Source organism: Varanus komodoensis, unplaced genomic scaffold, assembly GCF_004798865.1.
Source record: "Varanus komodoensis strain SLA01 unplaced genomic scaffold, ASM479886v1 scaffold32, whole genome shotgun sequence".
Lineage (NCBI taxonomy): Eukaryota > Metazoa > Chordata > Lepidosauria > Squamata > Varanidae > Varanus > Varanus komodoensis.
In genome coordinates, this window is record NW_025335798.1 from 21,455,867 (window position 1) to 21,479,119 (window position 23,253).

Consider the following 23,253-nt stretch of genomic DNA (forward strand, 5'->3'; position numbering starts at 1 on the left):
ATTGTACTGTTCATCCTAAGTACAGTGTCTGTGTGTGTGTGTGGGGGGGGTGTCTAATGTAGAAGAACCAATCCTATTTTACCTTTCCCCCCTCATGTCCCATTTTATTCTGGAGAATGGCTCTAACTCTCAAAGCCAATGTTGCTGTAGCATCAAAATTTGCCCTTGCACAGAAACCAAGTGCATGTACTGTTCCTAATCATGTTTATAAGATCAGGGAAAGTATTTGAATGATTTCCTTTGAAATATTCCTTAGAGCAGCTGATAGGAGTAAGACCCTTTTCTGCAAGAGAGGGGCAAGGCAAGGCCTGGGGAAGGAGGAGGAGAGAGGAATGAGACCCTTGCAAACTGTATGCTCTGCACTGAAGGACAGCATTACTGTGAGCATCTCGCCTCCCATAACAGCAGTCGGCAGTCAATCTGAATCCACTGGAATAGCCCCAGGTGGTTAGGCAACAAATCAGTAAGGAGGTCTAACTCCCAATTATTTAAAAACAGCCACAACAAACTTACTCCCTCCCCACTATACTATTTACTACTGAAATAAAGTCAATTTTTGTGTGGAAGAACTATAGGCTCCATGTATATTTTGTACTAAAAACACAGTTCTCAGCACAGAATTCTTTACAGACTTTTCAGTTGCTATAAAAGCTGATTAAACAACATGTGAACAGGAAACACAGTTGTCCTAATGCTGGGGAGGGCATCAGGGGAAATCCCATTGCTCATGAATTAATGCATATGTAAGTATGATGTGCATGTGAGGTGTTCATGCAAGCTCGAATAAAGGTGATCACTATTACCAGTAGATTTCTCAGTAGTAAAAGGAATGAAAGAGAGGAACATAATAGGTTTTCGATCATGGCATTCACCCATATCTGAAAAAATGTGCTTCTGCCTAGATGTTTGTCTAGAACAAGGATGGGGAACCTTCAGCTCATGGGTTGAATCTGGGCCACAGGGCTTCCCCATTTCAGCTTACAACTTCAGCCCCACTCTTCTAGCCCTTTGAAGGGAAACCCTTGCCTTTATCTCAAGGCTGACTAATCATTTCCAAAGAGGCACACTTCAAAAGATTAGTAATTCTACATTTTGACTGACAAAGCAAATTGGAAAGGAGGGGGAGAAACGCTTGTTTGGCCTAAAAGGGATCCAGGATTGCTGGTAAGATTGAACTACAAACTTAACAAGGGTCATTGTTGGCACAAAATATCACACTTCCCTTACATGCTTTCAGAAGTGTTAGACTATACCTCCCATCTACCCCAGCCAGCCTGACCAATGGCTTCAGTATGATTGGAACTATAGTCCAAGACATTTGGATAGTACCTGGTTGGATAAACCTGTAATGCATCTTCCCATGCACATTCCATCTCACACTACCAAACTCATTTGTGAATCAACTATCATGAACATATCATGAATTATGCCATATTAGCATTTGGATTATTACAATATATCAATGTATTTTTTGTACTAAAAAAAGAAAGGGCTTCTCTATATGAAGCCTTTAACCCACCATTTTATCAAGGATTCTGCTCCCAAACCCTTTGCAAAATTAAGATACACTTATTTACATTTCCCTTACCCCATTTTCTGGAGTTTACCTTTGTTTGCCTTTCTGCATGATCCATTGCATGACAACAAGGTGGCATGACATATAGCAGAACTGCAAGAATACACAAGCTTTTCATTCCAGTTCATTCTGCCATTTTCAGTTACCATATTTCCTCTCTCTTAAAACCCCCCACAAAAATGCTTGGAAAGCACAGGAGAAGCCTGGAGGATGATAACATTGTTGTACAAACTACCATTAGTGAAGAATCAAAAGAGCACATTAAACATCTGATATACAGAAGCCCTGATATTTTGTGCCACAAATGTCAAATGTTGTCTCTAAAACAAATTGTCCTAAGTTAAGAGAAAAACAGACAGAGAGGCTTTTATGTATTAACATCTTTGTTCAGTTTGCGTCTATATTCCAAACTCAGGAAAGCACTTTGTTCATGAATGTCAAAAAAAGAAATAATGGTAGAGATAACTTTATAAAGGAAGATGAGTGAATGTCATAAGGGACAGACACACTCTGGTACTTGAATAAACACGATTTTCATTTAAATCTTTCAAATACTTTTTCACATTGATTTTCACAAACACAAAACAGTTACCATGATGAAAACCAAATAGACTTTTGGGGTAACCAAATTCTATACCTCTTACTACAATCTGCATAACATTCAAGTGTACACAGAATTGCAGTTCATGCTTATCTATATCCACTCTGAGGAATTATTCCAATGCTGTTATCTCTTTGGTAGGAAGTGGAAGCTCTTTCGAAAAAGTGATATAAACTAAACATATGACATCGAAGAAAATGATTTATGAACTGTAGGTTGTGATCCTTTGATGAGCAGCTACAAACTTCCCCACGGAATTCAGGAGAATAGGAAAAATCTTTCGTGCTTGTCCAGGCAATCCTTGTGGTTTTGAACGTGTTTGCCTGATTAGTATTTTAACTTATTAAAACACAAGAAAGGAAAGTCTTCTTCTATCAACACCACTTTGTTTTTACCTTTTGACTGTATCCCTGCTAATCAAAGTATCCTGCTTTCACTTTTACAGGCTGGAACCATGTAAACCTGTCCATGAGGCTTCAAAGCTTAGATCAGAAAGACACCTGTGTGTGAACTTCTGCTGGAAGATACACAAAGAAAATTCACTCTAGCGAAATGTCAACACAGGCAAAGCTATCTAACATCCACATTTCTCTCCTCCAGCTTCTGCGAAGGTGACAATCAGCTGGAATGCACTCCCAAAACAGTGTCAACTACCAGGCAGCTGGCAGAAAAAGAAATATACAGATATCTGCAATAGAATACACCGTATGCATAGCAGCTATTATTCATTACATTTTGATTAATACTACATGTTACTTCCATCTTTCTCACCCTAGAACCTTTCTTTGCTGAAAGCTGGAGATAAAAATTTCATACTTCACATAAAGCACAGAGATGTAATGGCTCTATAAAGATCAGTGTGATGTAATAAACATTGTGTTGGGACAGAATGTTGACCACATCTACTCCAGACTTCTTTTACTAAGACATACTCCAGGTGGCTTCAGCATACCACAAAAGTATTCTCACATTATAGCTATGATTTATTATATTGTATTAAATTCTTCTACCAATTTGATCAAAGAAATATGTTAGCCTTACAATAGCTCTGACAGGTAGAGTTGGCTGCTAAAGCAGACTGCTTGCTCAAGGCTATCCAGTCGCTTTCATAAGGAATGTATAAGAATTTTGTTCCTGCTCACAAATCATGCAAACATATCCTGTTCCCGACCCTAAAAGTAAACCTGAGCAGGTGTGCAATTCTCAGGAACTTTTTCTATTTCCAAGCTTGTGTTCACACTGTAAAATTTCCATAATTTGCACTGATACCTCCAAATCAGCATTTCCATGCTTTTGCCTATCTGAAGAAGGGGATTGTACGTATTAAAATGTATACTTCGGGTGCATACTTTTTAATAAATGAACATTATCTGCAGCACAAATGACCTTCATGTTTGGGAATGCAAATGAGATAAGTCAAGTTTCAGGAAGATATTTAGAGAACATCTATTAGGTTGAACAATGTAACCTCAGCCCTCATTTCCAAGTTTAGATTTTGGCCAGAATTTAACACATTTAAGACTAACTCTCTAGGAACTGTTCCACCTTGGCTTTCAAGTATTAATCGGGTCAAAAATGCAGCTCACTAATAATGAAAAGCAATAGAAATTATAAATAAACTTACTGTAAGAGATTAATTACTGTACTGGAAATGAAGAACGGAGAAAAGAAAGGGCTGGGGGGCATGCTTTCCTGTTAATAAATGAATTGCTGGATTTTGAGAGGGGAGAAATAGCTGAGGTGTTCACTGATTTTATTTAGCTAATAAATTAATTGGGGAGAAAAAGCTGGGGTGTGTAGTGCTTTTATTTTGGTAATAAACTAATTGCTGGAAATTAAGAAGGGAAGAAGTAGCTTGGGTATGCAATGGTTTTTATTTTGCTAATAAGTCAATTCCTGGATATATTCCAGTTAAAAGGGGTTTTGTTACTAATACTATTAATGGTCAGCATTTACAACTCTTCTTCAAACTATTCTCAACAGGATGGGACTTTTTACTGCATGCTTATTTTGCAAAGTTCTAATGTGGAAGTTACTGCTGAAATGAAAATGAGCAGGTGGCTTCATATTTTAAGAGGAGGAGGAAAATTCCCATAGCTGATTAAGACAGAAGTGAGAAAAATGCCACAGCATTTTGAAACTACATACGAGTAGACTAGATATGGTATTATTAAACAGCTTGTGATTTAGACAGCAAATCACTCTTAACCTTCTTTCACTACAAGACTTTTGTAATGACTCCAGAAACTGCACCTTCAATAATATCAGAACAACTCTAAGAAGACTGCAGACCACCGATTCTCAGTTGAGCCAAGATAAAAACTGAGCAGTCTACACGGTCATCAACAGCAAGGATTTTCCATCCAAGCTTTACTGAGACATAAAAATGTTTGCTGTGTGATCTAGACCAGTGCTGATTAAGCAAACTTTTTTGGCAAATATTCTCAGTGCTACTAAAAACAAATTTTAAAATCCTTTATTGAAAAAAAATAATTCATTGGAATAATGGAAATGTTAATCAGATTACAAACATTTGACTGTGTCACTAACAGCAAGTTAAGATTAAAGGCAAGTTAAATAAGTGAACCTCATTTTCATATGCTCTTCATTAGAGGAACACAGAAGTTAAGAGCGCAGTACTGGGACTAGTCCTTACTTGGCCACTGACCCAACTGGGTGACTTTGTGCCAGTCACACACTCATAGCTCAACCTACCTCACAAGGTGGTTACCATGTGGATAAGACTGAGAGGAGGAGGACGAGAATGATTGTAAGCTGTTCTTTAAAGGAAGAAAAAAAGGCAGAAATCTAATTAATTGGTTGGTTGGTTAGTTAAATTATACCAACTGCTGCTGGCTCAAAACTTTCCAGTCCACACTAGCAGGAAGCAGGCCTCTGGGGTTTCAGATTAGATATTAGATTTCTCATATGATCTGGAAGAATACTTACATTAGTATGTTCATGGTGCTGTACTAGCCCACATTGGCATGCATGTACATAATCATTATCTAGCCGGGCATTTAGCAATATGTTCTGGAAGTAAGAAATACTGCAGATAGTTAAGACTTTAAGAACATATTAATCTTCTAAATGTTGGCTTTGATCCAGACAAAGTATGACCGGTTGGGAAGGTTTGTGACTTGTTGAACATGGAAACATCCATGATGAAAGTGGGACTTTTTCCTTCTTTTAAGTTTCCATCAGCCTTGGATTAATTGTTCATTATAGAAGCACAGAAAGCAGCAATAGTTTGGTACTTTTCTCAATTCTACATTTCAAGAGCTTCATCATTTTTATCTGAATTATGCTAGAATCTTACACAACAGGGCTTACTTCTGGGCACATGTGAGTAAGATTGCATGTTAATGTTGCTATACAAATCCATTTATTTAGGAGTAAGCTGAATTGAACTCAATGAAGAAAACTTTTAAATAGACATGTAGAGCGTTGCACTGTAATATCAAGCAGCTGTTATAATTCATGCTGGTACATTCATCCTGACTGCCGATTCCAAAGCTTTAACTATATGACCAGTGCTCCAACATATACACAGCCTTCTTATCTTAAGAACTTGTTTAAAGTTTTGACCCAGAAAGTGCTGAATAGCTTGGTTACTATATACCTTAGCGACTGCTTTCTTTCTTATATTCTACTGTAATGCTTACAGTCAACCAATATAGGCCTGTTACTTTCAACCTGTGTGTGCCAAATTCATACTAGTAAGGGACAAAGAAAGGAAATTCCAGTGGCTTTTGCACAGATGTAGAACTGCTTTTCCTAAAGATCTGCCAAAATTGGAGCCTGGTTATTTTCCAGATACACTGCTAAGCATCTTGCTTTTTAATGAACAAGAATTATAACAGCTACAAGTTATTTTTTAAAAAATAATTCTAACATCAAATTTCATGAATTCAATGCTTTATTGAAATTAATTTTAATATTGCTACTCGCCTTAAGCCCTTGAGATAGATCAGGTGCAAATTCACAGAAAACAGGTTACACATTGCAATTGTAGACCCATTAAAGAAATCCAAGTTTCACTAATTTTCAGGGATGTTGTACATTTATAAATAGAATGATATTAACAGTTTCTAGGGCTTAATCCTACAGAAATATGCATAGGATTGCAGCCTAAAGTATTTCATGTACATGGACATTCTTTGTTTAAATAAGCATTTATCTGGTATACAGAACTTTCATTTGATGGAGCATGGTTGATCTGGTCATGAAACATGAAAATAGCAGTTTCAATTTACTTAAGAGCAAAGAAATACAAATATCAGAATCACAAACATTCATTCATAAGTTTATTTATTCATTTACTTATACGAGCTTTTATATACCATCCTCCATAGCCAGTGTGGCTCTCAGAAGAGTTTAATGATGCATGGCTTTCCATGTAATACATGTTATTGCATATAATACATATTATATTTCCAGTAATTATTGTTATTTTTGCATTTTCTATTATTCATTTCCTCATGGAATTACAGCATTTCTGGCTATGACCTAGGACAGGGGAAGTTGAGTTCTAGTAGTTCGTTTTTCCCAACAGCTGTCCTGTCTGTTGATAAAAGTAGTTTTGGAAGTTGGAGTAAATCTGAGAACAATTTTCCACACAATGCAAGGAGATGCTGCTAAAGTAAAAAAGAAAAACTGAAAATCACTAGATTACAACTTCTGTGTTTAGGTTTAGTTATGAAAAACTACTATTAAATAGAAGATAGAATTTACACATAGCTTTTCAGAAGGGATGAACACTGAATTAATCTTACATGCAGTGGGGCTCCTACCGATTGCAGTTTCCATTCTGAGGATTATGGTGGTCCACTGTGGTGAACCTAGTTTGGGGATGGAGTTCAGAACCATGGACAGGTCCCATGTTTTTTAAAAGGTGCAATGGAGAAGAAGCCCCCTGCCAACAGAGTTACCAGCCTCTCCTGCTTATATTAAGAATTTTCGTATTGGGAAGGGCAAAACTGACACTGTATAATTAATCTGTGGGTAGAACTTCCAAGAACCTAATGTCAACACACAGTGTAGGATGGGCCCCAGTGGTAGCACCATGCACCTGTACAGGGCACACAATGAGAGTCTACGATCTACCTCAGGTCCTCATACATGAATGCCGACACTTAACCATAGCAATTTATCTGCTACTCTAATTGCACAATATCCCTCTGCTTCCACTTTAAACCACTCTTTTTGCTATGATATGAAAATAATGGGCTTTTCTTACCCTCCCCCATCCATCAGGGAAGGGCCATACCTTACGTATGATAGCCACTCTTTGCACTCAAAATCACCTAGATTCAAATCCTGTCACCTCCAATTAACAGCGTCAGCTGAGAGATTTATTGATTTATTTATTATATTCATATCCGGCCTTTTTTCTGCTCAAGGAACTCAAGGTGGCTTGCATCATTTTCCTCTTCCTCTCAATCTTATCCTCCCAACAACAACCCTGTGAGGTGGGTTGGGCTGAGAGTCTGTGACTAACCCAAAGTCATCCAGTGAGTTCCATAGCTGCATGGGGACTAGAAACCAGATCTCCTGAGTCCCAGCCCAGTTTTCTTAGCCACTATGTCATGCTAGCTCTCAGATTATGAAATGACAAGGAACACCACTTCTTGGAATGCTACTATCAGCCAGAGTAGACATTATGGGCTAGATGAATAAATAACCTGAGCTAGCAGAAGGTAACTCCTTTGGTTTCTATTTGCATTTTCCTATTGGGAACAGATCCTGGCCTTGCGTGTCCTCTTTCCTCGCCTCTCTCACTGTTCACAAAATGTAATGACAACTCCAGAAGACCCATGCACTGAAATAAACATGGGCACTGCTATTACAGTTTCTAACTTCTAATGCACCCAAAGAGCAGAAGCAAGTTATAAGCTGCTGAGTTTATACAGAAGGCTCGGGACTGCAGTTGTAGTTTTAACTATGGAAAGTTAAGTAACATCTTTAAACATATTCACTGCTTGACCCAAATAAAAGAAGTTGTACTGCAACTTAGCACTAGCTGAAAGAAAATGTAGTATGTACATGTTTAAAAATATAGCAGAACTATTCTATAAGTTCTCAATTTTCATGACCTACAACTTAATTACAATCCTTATTTTTTCAGGATATTACTCTGAAAATTTATGACAAAAATAGCAAATGTTGGATTATGAAAAAAGAAATTGCCAGTATTTTGCTTAATTTTGAAATACTATTAAGTATGTTAGGAAACAAAAAAGTAAACTTACTTCATGATGATTTCTATTATGAGACTTTCTTTCATGTATCCACTGTTCTTTAAAAAAAGAAACTTTTTATTAATATTGTTGAACTACAATATCATATAGACTTGGTTGCTGAATACTTACACAGAAAGAAAAAACTGCACAACGCACACTTTTTTATAGGAGGTTTGGAATCAGAATGCAGTTGGTGATATTTACATACTCTGTTTCAAAAGCAGTAAATACATAGATATGGCAACATGTTCTAAAATTATCAAAATACCATGAGGTATACTTTGCCTATGGTGTATTACAGAAATTCAACACAGCAGCTGCTACCACAGGTTTATTTATATATTCTTGAGACCTCAATGAAATTAATAGAATCTTTGCACCTTACATGGGTGAAGAATTGTAACCCTGTCTCTTGAATAGGTCTATACGCAGAGCTTTAAAAACATTTAAAATATATTATTAGAAACCTACAAATTTTCCCTTCATAAACATTTATGAGTTATAATTTTTAGGGAGAGTCCTGGAAGTATCAAATACCAGAAGGGGAGCCTTTAACTGTCAGAAAGGCAGACCTTCTACCATGACAGAAGAGGATATATATTCCTGTTGCCCAAGCATGCACTTTAAAAGTAACAGCATTAGGCATATTGGCTCTGCATCTCAAACACATGGCAAATGGTATGCCATTTCACCTAACATATACATTGTAACCATGCTTATTTGATCATTGTGCACCAACATGTGATAAGGGTCAGTATAAACTTTTATAAATAAAATAATACATAAAATGACCAGGAATCATTCACTGGCAGATTTTGCAACTACAACTGCTGTTCAGCAAAATTTCCTTCCTTTTTTCACATCTCTTAAACTTCATAATAGAAATGCAAGTTTTGAAAGCATGTTCACAATATGCATTTTTCTGTATGCCCATTTTCCAAAACAGCTTTGTTGTGTGAATGGAAGGAGCTTTGCTACACAGAATGAAAGTTGTATTAATGAAAGGAGTCTTTCTATGATTAAAAAGAGGAAAAAAATTGTTCAGAATCCTATTTCTACTTCTGAACCACTATGCAAAGCAAAACTGAAATTTTGCAATGGGGTTGTTCAGTAAACAAAACTGTGAGGGAAAATGTGTACGTTAGGAACCATAACATTAAGAAAATGTCTTGAAACAATATGTATTTTAAGCAAAGAGCCACTCAAACCTCTATAGATTAATGTACTGATTTTCACATAAACTTTTAAAATTCTCAAGGTTTTAGGACAAATTTAACACTGAGAAAATACTCAAAATTCAGGGTGATTTGAACTTGATATTGCTAAAATAGGAAACTAAGTGAAATTGACAGCTGCATTTCTCCGTTTGTGATCAAGCCTTCTGATCATGGAGTGAAAACAGCTGTTACTTTCTTTGTTTAAGAGCTTGCAATATCAAATCGAACTCTGAAGTTGCCATGGAGTTGAAGAGAAACCTCCCCTCTGCTGCTTTCTTGCAGACCCTGACCCTGCAGGTACGAGCGTAACTACTACATCATTGTGCCACCCACACCCAACCAGCAGAACCAGACCCCAGCAAACACATTCTGTACTCGAAGTTTATGAACAGTCTTTAATGGCAGTCCCACCTAGAAGGCATTACATTACTCTAGCTTGGATGTCACTAGTGCATGGTCACTGAGGCCAAGTCTGCTTTTTCTGCATAGGACCATAGTTGCCATACTAACCTAAGCTAGTAACAAGCACTCCAACCCACTGGAACCACATGTGTATCCACAGAGAGGCCTCAGGCTGCAAACACAGTGCTTCACATTAAATGCAACCATAACCAAGACTTCTATTCATACTGGCCTACTTCTCCACCCACAATACTTCTGCCTTCTTATGAGCAGAAGCTTCAGCTTGTTTGCTTTTCTCCAGACACTGGTGCAAAAATTCTATAGCCTCCCTAGGATTAGAGGGTGAAAAACAGAGGCAGAGCTACATACCATATGAATATCGATGACACTGAACTCAAACTTCTGGATGACACTCGAAATTTTCAATTACTCATACCACCACAGGAGACATCTACAACTGGGTACAATTCGTGGGTCCTATATGACAGAGCTTCCTTATTCACTTTAGTAAATTAGCATCATGGTGCAAAGGAATTGGTTCCACTGAAGCGCCCTCCACTGAAGCACTTCAACATTTGAGTCTCAGCATAAGTATTGCTCCTCTATGTACAGGCTGATTACAGCAAGTGAACCAACACCTTATTGTTTTAACATTTTCAAAATGTGTTCAGTGCTGAAAGCATATTCAGAACTAGTAAGAAAAAATGATAATGAGCAGATGCAGAAGTCAACTAAATCTATTTACAAACATTTCCTGCAGACAAGGCTCAAACAAAATTCTAAATTTAAAATGTCAAGAACCCCCTCCCCCCTGCAAAAAAGAGAATCTAGAGAAAAGCACCCACATGTGTTATACAGCTGTTTTACTCTGAAATAGGGAAAAACCATGGGGAGGTGAAAAGAGAATTAAAAAAATAACCAAAAGATTCTCCCATATCTAAACTAAAACTGACATGTGGCATGACATTTAATGCATGTGCTTTCGATATGCGCCTTACAAATGGACAGTAAATGCTTTCTTTCTAGAGATGATGCAAATTGCAGGTATGAAGATGGAAATGCTAACCTGTGTTCTACTTTCAATCTTGAAAGTACTTTAGAAGTTGCAACCACATGTTTCAAAATGATTCAAAAACGCCTTACCTTTGACACTTGAAACACTGTGTTTGACTTTGCTTGCACAAAAGAGTATTTTAAAGTTTCCCAAAAGACATTTCTACACGATTTTAAATGAATATATTTTAACCACCTCCGCTGGATGAACAATAGAGCAGAAACACAAAGTGTGCTTTGCTTCCATCCATATTCTTAAACTATACAGCTTTGTATGTATATAAATTATCAAGCATGAGAATATACTAGTCAGGTCAAGAAGCTTATTAAAATGTTATGCTAAATGAAATGCTAAAATGTAATTAAATTCAATAGGGGATTATTTTCTGAATTCTGTTTTTGTAATACAAACATACAGGTGAACCATGAACACCTATACACCTATATTTTTCCATAAGTTATTCTTTTAAAAAATTGTCCCTTCTAACATGTGTTACATACCTTACAAGGCTTCTTTTAAAAATCTACATTGAAAATGTGGCTTAAAATTAAGTGTAACATCATGGTATAAGATGATTTTGGAGGGATATACCACATATACATTACTGGCATAATCTTTTATTGATGCTTTTGTGCCTAATTTTTGGATTTTTTTAAATTTGAAAAACACCTTGGAAGTTTTAGAGAGTAGAGAGTGCACCTCAAGATTAAAAAACAAAACAAAAATTGAAGGTTTATAAGCACTATGTATATATATTCCAGATGACACATTCATTCATTCATTCATTCATTCAAGATATTTGTATGCCGTCCTTTGCAAGAGCATCAGGATGGCTTACACAAATAAAATACAAATACCTAACATAACATAAATACATTAACGACCCATTCTGGCTGCAATTAAAATATGATGATAAAATTCAATATTAAAACTTATTAAAATATTGATTAAATAAAAAAGTCTTAACCTGGCACCAAAAAACATATACTGACAGCACCAGGCAGACCTCTCTGGGGAGCGCATTCCATAGGCGGGGTGCCACCATAGAGAAGGCCCTCCTCCGGGTACTCTGTCTCCTAATGTCCTTCACAGAGGGTTCCTGGAAGAGGGCTTCTGCTGCCGATCTCAGGGGGTGGGAGGGCAAATAGGGAAGAAGGCGTTCCTTTAGGTATCCTGGTCCCAAGCCGTTTAGGGCTTTATAGTTAATAACCAGCACCTTGAATTGAGCCCAGACTTCGATGGGAAGCCAATGGAGCTGATAGAGGACTGGGTTTATATGAGAATAATGCCCACTCCCCGACAGCATCCTGGCAGCTCTATTTTGCACCATCTGAAGTATCCGGACTGTCTTCAAGGGCAGCCCCACGTAATGTACGTTACAGAAATCCAACCAGGAAGTAACCATTACTTGTACATTACTGATTTACAGCATTTCTAAGGGTATATTTAGATTGTTAAATATTCAGCCTATTAATTACTGGACGATAAGGATTCATGTTTCCAACATTGAAAAGGAAAGCTATATTCTTTTAAAAAAAGCTCAATGATTGATAGGTCTCTTGCCATGCAAAAAAAACCCCAGAAGATAATCCAATGTTCAAGAAAGTAGCAAAGTCAATGAAACTTTTCAATATGTACTGTTCTAGACATGTCCTTCTTCCTCAATGCAAGCAGCACCAATGGTAATTAAACATGCAAAAGCATATTATTTTTTTGCCATTGCATTCTTGCAAAATCTTCCAAATTTTATTTCAATCCACTCTTCAACCTTACTGATGGTTGCTTTTCAGCAATTCCAGAGTGATAAGCCTAGAGGAAAGCAGTGACAGAAAATCTATGCTTAGGCTGAAATTGTGGTCCAGGTCTGAAAACACTGAAAATTATTGTCTGAAAATGAAACTGCAATTGGAGTCAATGATGCAATGAGCAGATAAAATGTACCACCCCACTACTGACTGGCCCAGACATCATCAACAAATACTCCACAGGGGAAACAGAAAGCTTCAAGAAGGCACACCTTTTTAGAGGGCAATCTGCAATTCCTTTATTATTTTGTGGGGTAGACTAGGCCCAAAGAGCATCTAAGGTGCTGCAGTCCCCACAAGAGTTTTGCAGCCAAAGTGACCTATTAGACTCAAAGACATTAAGGCTCCCATCCAGCATGGCTGCCTGTAACCCTTTAAGCTCAGAGGATTATAGGCCTCCAACTAAGGGCAGCAGGAGTACTTCCTCCACCACACAAAAGATACAGATGGCCAATTTCAGCCATCTGTGTCTCCTGCCCATGCTCACAAGGAAGAGTGAAATACCACTGAGGTTCCTTGTTTCCTGATTATGCTTCCCTCCTCCCATCCCTGCCCTCTGGAATGGCCCTTCCCGGGCAGCCTCTAAAGTCAAACTCGTAACTTCAGAGCTGCAGACAAAGTGGAAAGAATAACTCCATATGCATGGCTGGAGTGCCAGCTCTGAGACTGAAGCTGAACACCTATCCAACTGCTGGCTAGACAACATCTAATTGCCATAGGATTGTGCCCTAAGGGCACTATGCTGAAGGAAAGCAGCCAACAAGTCATCCAAAGTCACAACCCTTTGAGTGGAAACACTAAAGTGCAGAACTAAATAGCTGAAATAAACAAAATAAAGCAAATTATGGTTGGACCTACCTCACTGGCCATGGAATTACAGTTTCAAAGGTATTTCACTTTAAAAAATGGAGCCACGTAAATAAGCACTAAAATAAGTAATATTTTCCCCAAATGAACCTAACAAAAATAATCAACCTGGGTTTAAAGGTAATCTGTATGAGCCCAAACCCCAAAATAGAGATTTTAAAATAAATGTGGCTTCATAATCTAATCAAAATAGTTAGATCACTTTCCTACATAATAAAAAGGTAAGATTAACTACATATGTAATATTATTATCCATTTAATAAGTAGAATTCTTTAAAAGACAAAGAATGACAAGTAATATGTTTTGGTAAAATATGGCTTGGATCCAATTTCAAAATGAAGTTTTGATTTTAGGCAGCATATTTAAATATACTTAGCAAAGTCTAATTCTATATAAATGAGTTTAAGATCATGGAGTTAACCCAACAGTTAACTTGAATCTGATGCAATTGGGCAGACTCTTCTATGGCTGATTGAGCATTCATAGAATTCCTTCATTTATAAAAGATACAATCTTATGGATAGAAAAAATGTCCTACAACTCCAAGCATAAACCAGCCAGCCTTTTTCTATTTAAGTATGCATACCTTAAGATAAAAACAACATGCTGTTACCTCTAAAAATTTCAAGCTCATATTTGAAAGCAGCAGTCAAGGCCATTATCAAAATGAGGCCTAAAGATTAACTAAACAGCACTTTAGCTGGGAACTGAATCTGTAAATCAAATGCATTAACTGTTTATTGTTATATTTTCTACATACTTTTGTAACCACAAAAACAATATGGAACTATAGTACATTTTTAGTCCAGTTGGGAATAAAATATAGCCAGGTCTACTAGGTTCAACAACTGTTTGATAGTTTCTTCAAAATTCCAAAAATTGCAAATTTTTAATTAAAAACAGGTTTCAAAAATATATAGAAGAGTACTCCTAGTAATTTTAAAACCAGTAAGAAATGGATGAGACTGTGGCCTTATTTGTTTTCAATAATATGTACCTACTGCAGATGGGTTGGCATTTTTTCTTTTTGTATTTTGTATTCTGTATTACATAATATATTTATGGAAGCCACTTTGTAGGATGTCTGACCTAACAATGCCCTAAAATATGTTAAATAAGTAAGTATTTTCTGCTCCAGCTTATATAGTTATGACACCGCAACTCCCTGGCTAGAAAATATACAGAGGATTTTGGTACAGTCATAGATATTACCTATATTAAAGTTAAATCTAAATTAATGCCCCTTATGAAATAAAAATCTAAAAACAGCAGATGGTAACTAAAATATATCAATTTCTGAGTAACATGTTCAATACAATACCATTCCAGAGCACTGCAAAACCTGGAAATTACATTAATTAAACAAATCAAATCCTACCTGACTAATTCATAAATGGCTTTCATTGCTTCCCAAGAGCAGCCTTGAGCGGGTTCCTTAGCCTCGAACTTTACAGATACATATATGGATAGAACCATAGTACACAACTGATGATGTATAAAATGCACTACATCCCACCCATAGATAATTGCCAGTTTAATAACCTATGCTGTTCTAGTCGTTTAGATCCTTCATCTTCTTTACGCATTGCTATGAGATATGAGCAAATCTGATATAAGAGAGGAAGGAAAGCTCCCTTTTTTCCCTGTACATATTTTACCAGCTCCCTTCTCTCAGCTAGGTGGCAGCAACAATGAGAAGCCCAATTGGTTGAGAAGTGTGGAAATGCACTCTCTTTCACAGCACTCCTCCCCAAGGGTTGGGTCACAAATGGGTTCATAAGGAAAGCTTTAGGAAATAAGGTTGGGGTCAACACAGTGCTTTGTGCACACTCAGAAACTTGACTGAATGATTTATGTGTAGAAACAATAAAGAGAATTTTGCTCAGAACAGCTCGAGGTGGTTATTGTTGGGTGGATGAAATGCAGCTCACGACACTTTGCCCCTTTAATAAAACTGGCAGTCAATTACTGAATTTGCCAGAGAGAGTAGAAATACTTACCTACAAATATCCTTTACATAAAGTACCATACAACTTCATACTGCTGTGGTTACTACAACAGAAACTGTCTCTAGGGGTATCTGGTAATTATAAAAAAGTGGGCAACGTGAGCCCCAAGGAAAACTAGACAGCATTACCACAAGCCCAAACCAATTAACTAACTTTCAAATGGGTTATTCTTTCAAAGCCCAACCACATATTTATAATCAGGTAAAGACAGTTAACTTTTAACAGCAGCACCTAGAATTGACATGTAATATCAACATTCCTTCCTTGGTTAATGCAGATTTTCTCCTCATCCCTATCATTCACTGTCTTCAAAAATATTACATTGAAGACATCTTTTTATACATAGGCTTGATCCCAACAGGATAGCAGGCAAGTGGAAGTAGACAGGTGGAATCCACAAGTTCCCTGCAGGGTCCTGTCTGCCAGGAAACACCCAGCTGACTAGCATCAAAGAGTTAGGTGTGAATGAGTCTCAAAGACATTCCAAAGCAAAGATGGTCTCAATCTTAGCACTTAATCTTTTAGTTTAGAGGCACAACATTAAAAAGAAACCAAAGATGACTGTACTTTGCTCAAGACTGAGAATCAAGAACATAAATATGCAGATAATAGTTCTTCATGTAACTTCCACACCATGCAGGTCACTAGCATGGGATTCCTGCTCCATTCTTTGCATAAAGTTTAGTAACCGTTGTCAAGGATTTCTTGCCTTTTAAAACTAATAATTATAATTTAAAAAGTCTGAGAATCTTTGACAGAAAACAACAGTAGGCATCTGGTGTGCTCCAGATGTTTTGGACTATAACACACATAATCTGTGATCAGTGGCCATGTTAGTTGGGACTGATGGAAATTGTATTCTAAAACATTTGGAGAACAACAGCTTGCCTGTTCCAAACAGAATATACAGTGGTACAACCAAGGAAACAGCAATTTTTCCAAGAAGTAGAAATAACCACATAAGTTACTTGTTCAGAGACCAAGTAACAGCAATTATTTCACCCTACAGAGTGAAACACAACCAGCCACAATTAATTAAACTTAATATAGTTGTTGAATGATGAGCCATATCTATTTCACTCAAAAGGAAGTTTGCAATATTTTTACTTAAAAACTTATATATGGCTTTTCCATAACAGCTGCACAAGCAGTATATAGTAACAGAACTAATTAAATTGATAATGCCAGACAAATCAATGTTCTAATCCAAAGTTTATTAGTTACAGGAAAATATTTTCTAGATTACTTGATGAGATTATTACAGATAATTAGAAAACAGAAAACCAATAGTAGCTGTTTAACAGCATGATTTATATGTGCCCTCTCCCAGCAAAACAGACAATGAGGCTCCAATACCAACTAACCAAAAATTTTTGGGTAAGAATAAGGAAATGCTGGCAACAGTCTCACAACTGCAGTAATTGGCTACTAAACTGGAACAAAGCTGCCTGAGCTACAGCACTAGAGAGCCAAGTTATGGAGTAACTCCTATGAAAAGTAGGGGAGAGTTTTAACAACTTTTAAGTATGTCATTAAATACATCCCAAATTTTGATGCTTCTGATTGCTTCTCTAACACATGAACTGCCACATGACTATAGTGAACTGACTTAACAGAAGTTCTTTTTCTTTGTAAAAGGACAAGTATAAAAACTGTCACATGGACATGCACTCAGTTTTTGAGATCATACATTTTCATATCTTACCTTTGCCTCACAGGACACAGGCCTGAAATGATGTACACTTTTCCCCTTAGAAGTCAGGTTCAAACTACACACAACATTCATTTAGGAAGTACTTCAAGAAGGCAAATCTGCAAATAAAAAGCAAAAGTCAGAGTTGGTTGTAGCACATCAGTTCCTACATGATTGAAAATATCAGACATATGCCTGCAGAAGATATACATCACAGATACAGACAGTACACCTGTCTCCTGCTACCACCTTTTACTGTGATTAGCAATATTTATTTGCAATTAGATACTTAGTCTGTTGAATTGTTGGTATTTCATTAGAATACTAATTTCCTCTCAATTCTGCAATACCACTTCCTAAGGTCTCATCTACAGAGGCAATAAAATGAAGTATTTTATACAAAATGGCTGCCAAATGATCAGTGCACACAAAATGGCTGCCAAGCGAAGGGCATTTGGAAATGCTGCACGTAATGGGGCTACTTTCACACAGCCATTGGTGCTTGCCACACAGATCAGATTTTGTTTTTGTCAGTTAAGCCCTCTTTCTTGGTATTTAGTATTTTGTTTTGCTAATCCTGTAAGAAGATGACTAACTTGGAGTGCAATTAAAGATACTACCTATATGACTTTATTATTTATTATCCAATTTATACCCCACCATCACTGTTACTTCACACCATGGCTTATAAATACTCTACCATTCAGTTAAAGTAGTTGAGTTTAGCACTTTTACTCAGAGATGCACGAGTGCAAGTATCAGAATCAATTTTACTTACATTACAAAAAGATAAAGCATGAAGCAAAAACAAGATCCCAGTCTGTTTAGAATAGACTCTGCTCTGTCAGAATGAACATTCATTCAGAAAACAGTGGTTTCCTAACCTATGAAGAAATAAATGATGGGAATGTTGACTGTACATAAACACAATTTTTACACCCAAACAATTTGATAATGTAACCTTCTGTATAAAGCCAGCATTTTCATAAATTATGATCTAAACAGAGTCCTAGTCAACTCACCAAGAGATATCAAAATTATCTCTTTATTACAAGCGATGCTAGAATACTGCCCGAGGCTAGGGCTATCAAAAAATATTTTGCTCGTTTCCAGGCCAATATTTCCTACCCCTTTTATTAGAAATTGTAACACATTTTCAATAACTTTTGGCTTTGCTATACACTCAGTATAAAAAGTAATTTTCTAGAACTCTTGAAAAACCTGACATGTGAAATGATTCACTAGTCAACTTGTGCAGTTGCAAGCTGAAAGAAGGTATGTAAGATCAGTTGACCACGGAAAGCAACAGAAAAACACTGGGAGCTTCAGGACAGATGGACGAACTTCAGGTCATATACAACATTACTAAAGCTATATTTGGAGGAAGTTATGACAGTACCCTGGGTAAGACTACTCTGTGTTGCTAAGGAATATTTAAGATGGATGAAATAACTTCTCTGTTAAACAGAGCCAACTTCAGCCATTTCTTGTTTATTTGTGCAATATTTCCCTGCACTGATTATTCATTTTAACAAGTATACAAAAGATAATCCCTCATTAAACCATTTAGACAGAAAAAGATATGAACACCATTGAAGTGCTTAAATATAGTTACATTAAAAAATAAGCATTATTTGTGGAGAAGAAAACTCAACTGCCATTTTGTTAAACACAAAATATGTCAATAGTTCACAATGGATTACAAAGTGGGATTCTGGTTAACTATTTAAAAACTCCAAAGACTCTTAACTTTATGGGTTACAATACAGCTTGAACCAGCTGCTTGTTTGATCAGAGAACCTGGCAAAAAACATTTTACACCACTGTTCAAATAATATAACAAATAATCTTTTCTTTCCTACCCAATGACTGCATTGAAACTTAAAACAGTAATATTGGAAGTGTCACTTGAAATTGGGCACCCTTTGGAAAGTTTCTGTGATTAAATTCAATCATGACAAGTTTCTTGGGCCAGGAAGTCTAGATTTACAAGTATATCACAGCGTTCTTTGCCTTAGTTTGAAACAACATATTCTAACTACCTCTTAGCATTTTTGATGGTGATGATGTTGCTATTACTGCCATGCTAACATAGCCCCCAAATGGAGAGCAGGGTAGATGGAATGTGTAAAACTATTTTTATTATTAGTATCTGTGGTTTTTTTGTTTTGTTTTGCTCAAAGCAACACTAGCAGTGATAAAGTAAAATGACAGACAGCAACTTATTGCTCGACTTTTTCTGTCATTTTTCCAAAGGTGGATTATAACTAGATTTTGATAAAAACAGCTGCCCATTTCATCTCCGTTGCTGTAAATCATCAAAGGAAACGGCATGAAAGTCACTGTGAATTCAGCTAATACCCCCACCCACCCCAATACTGGCCAAATTTGCGTACTGAAGACACATTAACTCAAGCTTTATGTACTAGTACAAACAAATGTAACCATTTACTAGTCAGGAGTTCAAGTTCTAGCAACATGAAAGGAAAAATACATAGGCATGGAGCTGAAAGCTCTGCACATTTACTCAGCAGGCAATTTCAATATGTAAAAGAGTAGGATTTACTCTTAAGTAAGTGTGCACAGGAATGCAGCCAGAGACTCTTAATATAATTTCACAGGCAACCTGTTAGGACATATATGTATCATTCAGTGGGAGATTTGTACTGTCTGCTTGTTCCAAGAAAAACACAATATAATTCCTCTATGGAATTAAATACATTCAGGAACACTGTGATGTCAGATCTACCTTAACCTCCAACTGTCCTGTTTTAGCCAAAATCGTGTCAAATTTTCAGAGTGCTGTCCCAAGGAAAACTCCAGCCAACAAGTCTCCAATTTTAAAGATGGAGCTTAAAAAAATAGTTGTCTGTATTTCCAAAACCAAAAGTCCAGAGGGTAAGTTTCACAAAAAACCTGCCCAACAAAATCATGTGTGAGCTATATTCTTTACCTTATGATAAGGATGATGATGTAGACCATAAGTTTATCACATTATACACACTCATAGAGGTCAATGAGAGGAAATGGCATAAAGCATTATTATAAATGCACATGCTGATTTTCCTACTGCCTCCCCTACCCCAAAAAAATATTTAGATTAAATGCTTTTACTATTAGCTAGTCCTCTTTACTACTAGAATAAGAGAAAAGAAGAGACTGAGAAGAGAATATGAGTCAGGCAGGCTGACTGGTTGCCTATTTGGGGGGGGGGGGGCTTTTGACAGCTCCAACAAAAGTCTGAGGGTTAAACAATGGAAAAGAAAGAGCTGGGGCAAGGAAAACTTTAGGTTCAAGCTTTTACCTGCTGCCTTAATGTACTAGTAAACTACATTCGCCAAGAAAGGGATATTAAGAAAGTACCTGCTTCCACTGGACTGGAAAGTTATACTTTAAAAAACTAAATGTTTGAGGTGCGGGGGGGGGGGGTTAAGCTGCTGGACGGAACTTGAGATAAAGGATGGAAAGATTGAAAACTGGAGGCTTTGTCTTTTCACTGAAAAACCTGAATAAGCATGTGCTTGGTATTAATGTTTATGAATACACAGACCTGGTTAACTATGGTTGTTTATCCCAGTGAATCCAGTGAGCAAACACATAGCCTCCTGTACACTTACCATTTCCAGTTTCAATCAGCTGAAATGAACCACACAGGAATGTCCCTTTCCTAGGTTATTGTGACAGCAAGACATATGGGTTAAAAAACCTGATTTAACCCAAGAATTGCCCCCCATTTTTTGAACTTATTCTTCATTGTTTGGCCTCCTAAACAGCCCATAATTCTATGTTTGGATGTTAACAATAAGCAACCAGGCATCCCTGCATTGTTCATTACAGCTGATTGAAAAGAGAAGCAACAAGCATGCTGCAGGCCACACACTTGCTTAATACCATGTGAGACTTCCCTACTTCAATTCCTGGGTTAAATCTTGGGAATCTGCATGGTGTGTATATCAGGTCTAATCAAAGTAAGTGAAAAGGCCTTGCTCCTCTTACATCTCTTTAATTTCCACTTTTTGCCTGTAGCACATTTGAGACTATCAGGCCATACCACCATGTTGAACATGTCTGCCCCATATTCTACCGCCGTAAGCACAAAGCCTAGAGGACATGAATTTACCATGAAAATGATGTTGATATAGGATAGAAATGCCAAAGAGACTGACTGTAGCAAACAGTTACACAGAGGTTCATTGAAGATTTAAGGCAAAATCCTATGTATGTTTAGACAGAAAATCCCCCCATCCACTCCCAGCAAACATAACAATATTACTAAGATATTGTGGATACTTTAAGTTTTTTGGTGCTAATTATTTAAAAATAAAGGGAAAGTGTAAGTTAGTCAGCAAGGTCCCAGTCTCAAAATAACTGGGACCCTAAAAATCCTAAACTATCCATTTAAAATGAGTCCAGTCCACTTATGATACTACAGAACATTCAAACAGTGCCTCTTAATTTGAAGTTTTTGCAGTTAAAAAATATAACACAGCCATCTGTTTTATAAGAAGCCAGTGGATTAAATTAAAAAGAAATCTAATAGTTCTATGCAGAAGTGAGACTAATTTTTAAAGCATTGCCAGCAACAGTGATCAGGGCCATGTAACCCTACAACGATAAATCATATTCAAAAACAAAGGAATTTATGACAACAGAAGCATTTTTCCTTTAAGGGGGAGGAGGGAGGTTAAGTGTAAGATCAAGACAGGAAATTGTTCTTGTTAAGCTGAAATATCATGTAATTGTTTATTTGGGAAAACTCTGATTTACCTTAAACTATGTGCAAGGTTGGAATGAGAAGGTCATTATATATTAAACTGAAGTCCAGTAGACAACCAAGGTCAAAAACAAATTTTCTGCAAGTTTATATTTAAAAGACCTCAAGCTTTTGCATTCACAAGCTATGGCTAAGCTTTTTCCCTTGAGGAACCCAACTTTGCAGCATATACATGCTGTAAAGAAATAAGCAAACCAGAGAGTGTTGAAGGATGTTAATTTAGAAATTTTTGCAAATTATTGGGTCAAAACAGCAGACCAAAACTGCTTTAAATCTTCCTATAAAGCTCTGCTTGGCTCCAACAAGGGCACTGGACTTGGACCTGGAGCTTTCTGTTGATGGGCCAAGTTCAGAAAGACACTCACTGGGTGGCCTCGAGCAAACACAATTCTCTCTCTCTCAAGCTCAGTTTGCCCACAGCAGAAAGCACAATGATCTCCTTATCCAATTATTGAGAAGATAAGAGTTGTGGAACCTTTTACATGGGGAGCATTCAGTGCCCCCAAATGACTGTATATTAACTTGAAACCTGAGAAAACAGAAGAATCCACACAAAAAGATTTGTTTCTCCTTTTCCAGTGTATGAAATATACACATTGTTTTATGCATCTGTATTATCCAGATAGCAATCAGGGCATGGAATTCTGTAAAAATGTGAAGCAATCCATGTCAGTCTGTTGGATATTCACACAGTTATTTATATTTTCACATCTCATCTGCAGCAAAAGGGGTAATGTATAGATATCTTTACTTTACTTTGATACGTATCTACCAAAAAAACACTAGAAGTTCTGCATTTACTGCAGTAAAGTTGTATATGATCAGCAGTAATAAGCTTCATAGTTATTTTAAAATTATTTTAGGCCTCATATTAAGAAGAGAGAAGCCAAAGAAAGAACCATCAGTGCCACAGCACCAGAACAACAAACCCTAAACAACTGAAAGTTGGCACACAGACTAAGGGTGTGCACATCAGTTATTTTGCTTTTTAAATGCATGAATTTTATTGTAA

At 36.8% G+C, this 23,253-nt stretch overlaps 1 protein-coding gene across 9 annotated transcripts in view; it reads right to left on the bottom strand.

Moving 5' to 3' along the window:
- The window catches only part of GTDC1 (glycosyltransferase like domain containing 1), a 234,639-nt gene that overhangs the window by 203,816 nt on the left and 7,570 nt on the right, over positions 1 to 23,253 (bottom strand). The window contains exons 2-5 of one of the 9 annotated variants that reach the window (XM_044437988.1): positions 18,246 to 18,351; positions 17,480 to 17,586; positions 8,429 to 8,475; positions 2,573 to 2,691 (exon numbers count right to left, since the gene is read on the bottom strand). Coding sequence is in view for 4 of the 9 variants with exons in the window: in XM_044437983.1 (XP_044293918.1) it covers positions 8,429 to 8,470; positions 17,480 to 17,560 (123 nt within the window). In the remaining 5 variants the exon portion in view is untranslated. Of the gene's footprint in view, positions 1 to 2,572; positions 2,695 to 8,428; positions 8,476 to 17,479; positions 17,587 to 18,245; positions 18,352 to 23,253 lie in introns of those variants that run through there. The other 8 variants (XM_044437987.1, XM_044437983.1, XM_044437989.1 and 5 more) reach the window with 8 other exon arrangements.